Source organism: Orycteropus afer, unplaced genomic scaffold (assembly GCF_000298275.1).
Source record: "Orycteropus afer afer isolate SDZICR_OR568_19922 unplaced genomic scaffold, OryAfe1.0 scaffold00354, whole genome shotgun sequence".
In the NCBI taxonomy this organism is placed as follows: domain Eukaryota; kingdom Metazoa; phylum Chordata; class Mammalia; order Tubulidentata; family Orycteropodidae; genus Orycteropus; species Orycteropus afer.
Window position 1 is genome coordinate 2,942,736 of NW_006921941.1, and position 5,292 is coordinate 2,948,027.

At 50.7% G+C, this 5,292-nt stretch overlaps 1 protein-coding gene across 1 annotated transcript in view; it reads left to right on the forward strand.

The window, feature by feature from the left end:
• Window positions 1–4,003, forward strand: part of TTC31 (tetratricopeptide repeat domain 31) — a 9,957-nt gene extending 5,954 nt beyond the window's left edge. The window contains exons 3-13 of the mRNA XM_042782510.1: window positions 1,049–1,151; window positions 1,259–1,488; window positions 1,667–1,750; window positions 2,152–2,208; window positions 2,307–2,387; window positions 2,489–2,683; window positions 2,998–3,052; window positions 3,128–3,218; window positions 3,303–3,444; window positions 3,651–3,693; window positions 3,936–4,003. Coding sequence (XP_042638444.1) covers window positions 1,049–1,151; window positions 1,259–1,488; window positions 1,667–1,750; window positions 2,152–2,208; window positions 2,307–2,387; window positions 2,489–2,683; window positions 2,998–3,052; window positions 3,128–3,218; window positions 3,303–3,444; window positions 3,651–3,693; window positions 3,936–4,003 — 1,149 coding nt within the window. The remainder of the gene's footprint in view (window positions 1–1,048; window positions 1,152–1,258; window positions 1,489–1,666; window positions 1,751–2,151; window positions 2,209–2,306; window positions 2,388–2,488; window positions 2,684–2,997; window positions 3,053–3,127; window positions 3,219–3,302; window positions 3,445–3,650; window positions 3,694–3,935) is intronic.
• The last annotated feature ends 1,289 nt before the right edge of the window (window positions 4,004–5,292 follow it).

Consider the following 5,292-nt stretch of genomic DNA (forward strand, 5'->3'; position numbering starts at 1 on the left):
CCTCCAGTAGTTCCAATAACTGAGGAAATGACTCTCATCAGAACCAAAGAATGTATGGGCCAAATCTGGAAGAACCTTTCCTCCCTTTATGGATAAGGAAGCTGAGGTCCAGAGAGTTAAGCAACTTGTCCCAAAATAACTTAGCCAGGCAGTGGCAGAGCCAAATGTAGGATGTAAATAGTGCTCTTTCCAGTTCCATGCTCCCTCAGCAATTAAGAGAGCGGTAAAAGGCAATGAATAATAAAGTTCTAAATTATACAATCTGAACTATATAAATGCAACTTGGTTTAGAGAAGGCAGAAGTAATTGGAGATTAGAGGGTCTGGAAAGGTTTTGAGAGGAGATGGAATTTGAACCAGTCCTTGAAGGCAGGACAAAATGTGGTGAGGTCACAGCCAGGAGGGATTCAAGAGTAGCTGGGGGAAGTCCCCAAGGCTGAAAGGAGCCTGATGGCAGAGGGAGGAAAGCAGTTAAACAGAGGAGGATTATAAGAGAAGATTGGAAAAACCAGCCAAGGAGCTTTTTGGAAGGCTCCAAGTTTAAGGCTAAGGAGCTAGATGTGATCCTGTCTGCTGTCCTGGCAGTCGGGGATTACTGGCAGTTTTTGAGGAAGGGAGTAATTGCTGTGAGATCATTTTTGCATAGTGCATGGAGAGATGACATACCGGGGAAAGACCAGCACTTGGTTAGGCATGAGGCAGTCCCAGGGTGGGTTATATGGGGGCTTCAAGGATATGGCAGGGGTGGAGCTGGAAGAGGGCTCTATCTCAGAGGCCTCCATATAGCTGACCTAGAGGCAGGTCACGGGAAGAGATTGTAGGTGGTGTAGAAGGCTAGGCTGATAGCCACGCTCAAGACAGGAAAGCACCATGAAAGCCAGAGGCAGATCAGATGAGGGGCTGAGATGGGAGAGATCAGGGCTAGGTAAGGTTCTCTGGGTTGGGTGGCTCATTTGTGGCTGCCGTGGTGGAAGGATTAACCCAGCCAAGCCTCTTGCTCTCTCTCCCAGAGCCCCCCCCAAACACCAGCCTCCCTTCCCCCTCCCCAGGACATAGTGGATTTTCTTCCAAGGCTTGTGGAGAGTGATCCCCAAGGCCTGCACCGGATCCATGTGGATGGGAGCAGCGGGCGGCTGCAGCTGTGGCACCATGGTAGGGAGCGGAGGGGCACAGCTCAGGATTGAGTCTGGTACCCTGGGGAGGGCTAGTCCTCAGGTGTGCCCCTCTCAGATAGCCCTTCTCTTTCTTCCTCTTGACAGATTACCTCCTGAACCATTTCTGTGATGAGGAGAAAACACCTAAACAGAGTGGCAGGGACAGAGGGGCTGAAGGACTGGGCACCTACTGTGGTCTCCGAAAGTCCTTTCTGTCCTCTACCCAGGAGTCTAGGTCCTGCCCTCAAAGCCCCTCTACCTCTGTATCCTTCCCCAGTGACTCAGACAGCCTGCTTCAGGTAGCCATGCCCCAGAAGCTCCTAGCAACTGAAGAGGTAAGACTCTCCAGAGGGTCTTCCCTTCCCCTCAGGTTCTTTCAATCTCATGTTCCCATCCTTATATTTTCCCCTAATCTGTACCTTTCAAGGCTTTTCCATTCAGCTTGCCTCCCTTTTGCTTTCTCTCTCACTCTCCCTCTCTTTCTTTTCCTTTCAACTGCCCTTTCTCCTTCAGGAAGCTAACCGCCTGGCTGAGGAGCTGGTGGCTGAGGAGGAGCGTATAAAACAGAAAGCAGAGAAGAAGCGACTGAAGAAGAAGGTGACCAGAAGGCAGAAGGAGTGGAAGCCCAGAGGGGATGGGGTGATGGAAAGAGAGTATTTTGTGATCACACAGGAGAAAGCTCGAAGTGGCTGTCAGTGGATCCTTTTAAAGGAGGACCCATGGGCTTAGAGATTGGAGGGTCTCCCCAGAGGCCATATGATAGGGTGGTTCCAGCATGTGGTTCTCTATACCACTTGGGCTGGAACCTAGCTCCCACCTTACTGTGAGACCTCTGGTTGGTGACTCTTTTTTTTTTTTTTTCCCTCACGTATAAAATGAGGGTAATACTTATCTCACGAAGTTGCAAGAATTAAGTGAGATAGTGTATGTAAAACTCTTAGTTCAGTATGTTGTATATAGTAAGTGCTGAAACTATAGCATCATCGTTATTGTCATAGCGTCAAAAGGAAAGAAAGCTGCAGGAACGCGTGGAGCAGGACAGTGGGGAAGCCAATGTGAGTATCTACAGGCAAGTGATAAGAGCACCAAGGGCCAGAAAGGTGGGGCTGAGAAGGCAGGGACTCAGCTCTGTACCTGTCCACCTTCCTTCCAGGCTGAGATGACCCCCAGTGGGGATGAGAGCCCCCCATCCAGCCCCAGGAACCCAACTCAGGAACAGTGTGGTGAGGAAGAGGTGACAGCCCCCTTCCTTCCCTTTTTGCCCTCTTCCTCCTCTCTCCTCCCCCTACTCTGGGACATATTTCGTACCACCCCAACTTTCCTTTCTGCCCACAGGACTCACTGGATCTATCTAGCACTTTTGTGTCTCTGGCTTTGCGCAAGGTTGGGGATTGGCCCCCCAATGCCCAAAGAGACAAAGGACTGGGCCAGGAGCCCCAAGGCAGGAAACAGGGTACCCAGGAGAAGAGGGCCCAAGATGAAAGGAGACCTCCAAAAGAAGAGAGCCCCAAGCAGAGTCCTAAGGCTGAGGTGAGGTGGGCAGGAGATCCTCAACTGAAACCAGAGGAAGCTGTACCAGAAGGGTCTGGGAAGTCCCAATACCTAAGGGCCAAGGGGGCAGCCAGTGGGAGTTTTCTGGCCCTAGAATCAAGTGACCTGCAGCCAGAGTCCCTCACTGTCACCCTGACTCCATAGAAGACAGGGCTGATTTCATCTTGCTGGGGTATTGTGAAAATTACATGAGATGAATGATTCTAACTGCAGTGTTAGTTCTTTGAACAAAGGAGAAGGATTTGGGGAAGCAGAGGCCTCAAGGCTTGCTTGACTTTGTTCTCTATCCCTAGGTATCATCTCCAGGACTGCTGGCAGCAGCCTTACAGCAGAGCCAAGAGCTGGCAAGTGAGACTCTCTTCCCCTCACCCTACCCTTCCAAGGGGAAGCCCATCTGAACTTTCCACCTTCTCTCCTCCCCAGAGTTGGGTACCAGCTTTGCCCAAAATGGTTTCTACCATGAGGCCGTGGGCCTCTTCACCCAGGCCTTGAAGCTCAATCCTCGTGATCACCGGTAGGTGGAGACCTGGCTGCTGTGCTTGGAGGTAAAGGCAAGGTAGCATGTTCAGGACGCTGACCTTTGGCCACTTTCTGTCAGGTTATTTGGAAACCGCTCCTTCTGCCATGAACGTCTTGGTCAGCTGGTGTGGGCCCTGGCAGATGCTCAGGTAGCCCTTACCCTTCGTCCTGGCTGGCCCCGGGGCCTCTTCCGCCTGGGCAAGGCCCTGATGGGACTAAAGGTAATTGGTTTGGGGTTGGAAGTAGAGAAGGGACTTGAATGGAATGGAGTGGAGATTGGGTCTACATTGGCATTTTCTAGGTAAGCTTTTAGTATCAATATTCGTTACGCTAGGAGCTGGGGCCAGTTTGGGGAGAGGAGCAGCTTTAAGTTCCCCATCCTCTTGATACTCAAGCTTTCCTCTTTCTGATCCCTCTGGGACCAAAGCACTTTGAGGAGGCAGCTGCTGTATTCCAGGAGACTCTCAGAGGTGGGTCCCAGCCGGACGCAGCTCGGGAGCTCCACTCTTGCCTTCTCCAACTCTCCCTGGTAAGAGGGCCAGGCCCACTCTCAGCTGAGGCAGCAGGTGGGAGAATTGGCTGAGATTGCAATGCCATGGAGTACCACCTTCTACCACAGATGGGTGAGGGAGGGTAAGGATAGGTGGGGTGAGGGGCATAGGCTGTGCTACTTGAAAAGTATCAAGTGCCTTTCCCTCTCCCTTCTCAGCAGAATCAGCGAAGAAGAGTCTGTGTACCACCTCTATCAACTGGGTTGCCTCAGCCACTTCCCCATGCTGAGCGAGGGGCTCCAGGCCTGCTCTCCCTTAGTTCCCCTCAAATCATTGTTCCCAAGGCCCCTGGCCTTCTTTCTCCATCCTTGCATTATCCCCCATGTCGCCTCAATTGCCCCCTCCCCCAGGCTCCCGTGTTCTCTCCATACCCATGACCTCTTAAAGGGTTAGGGCATCCTGGGACTTTGAGTGCCAATGTCTACGTCAGGCCAGGTGAGAGAGGACCTATTTGTCCTTTAGGGTAAGGCCTGTGTGGTGGTAGCTCACTGTGTATTTTGAGACCTTGAACTCTAAAACCATAGTTCAGGACACTCTTTGCAGTCATTCCTCTTGCAACATAGAACTTCCTGATGAGAGAAAGGAGCCCACATCCACTGAAGCATCCTTCCATTGGTTCTCAAGCAGGTGGTTGCTTCTAGGTGAATAAGGAAAATATAAAACCCAAGACTCAAAAAGAGAACTGTACAAATGGTCACAGTGGTGACTAAACCACAGATCCCACCCTTTAGCTTGACAGATGCTCAGCCTAACCTCAGTTCTTGCTTGGTTTTCTCTAGCCCCAGTTCCCAGTTTGCTCCTAGTCCCTCATGCCCTGTTTCCTGTCTGCATTACTGGGCATACTCTGACCTTTCCTTTGCCAGTGGTCTGATGTTTACCTCCTCCCACTGCTAAAGTATTCCCTAAAGGAGCAGACAGAGCACATATGTCACATTCCCCACTGCAGGCTCTCTCACAGGAAGAGGTCTCAGCAGGTGCGCATGGAGAAATGCACTGGATGTTGTAATTTCTTTATAGACTTTCCCCATATGAATTTACTGCTAGGTTTTCCTCCAAGGACCACTGGCTATAATTCTTGTCCTGTGTAAGAATCCTGCTCTCCATTAGGTTTCTCCTCTGAGATCTTGGCAGCTGCCCTTAGCTGATTTCTGTCTAACTCTGCCTAGAACTTTCAGTTCATTTGTGCCTCTGCATGGACTTTTAAGCCCTTGCAGAATGCCTTTCCCAGAAAGGCCATTTGTTAGGATAAATGATTCTTGCTGCCCTGTGGGTCTTGCTCAGCGCTTCAATCTGGAGATAGGAGGTAATGAAACACCTCCTTTACATAGGACTTCCTAAATTCTTTTTACTGTTTTATGGTGCAGGCCTTTTAAACACTGTGTGGCAGGATAAACACCAGCTTTGGAGTCTGCCACATACTACCTGGGTCACCTTGGGCCCCTCTATTAACACCTGAGCCTGAGTTCCCTTATCTGTAAAATGGAGGCAGTTCCTACCTCACAGGGCTGTTGTGAGGAT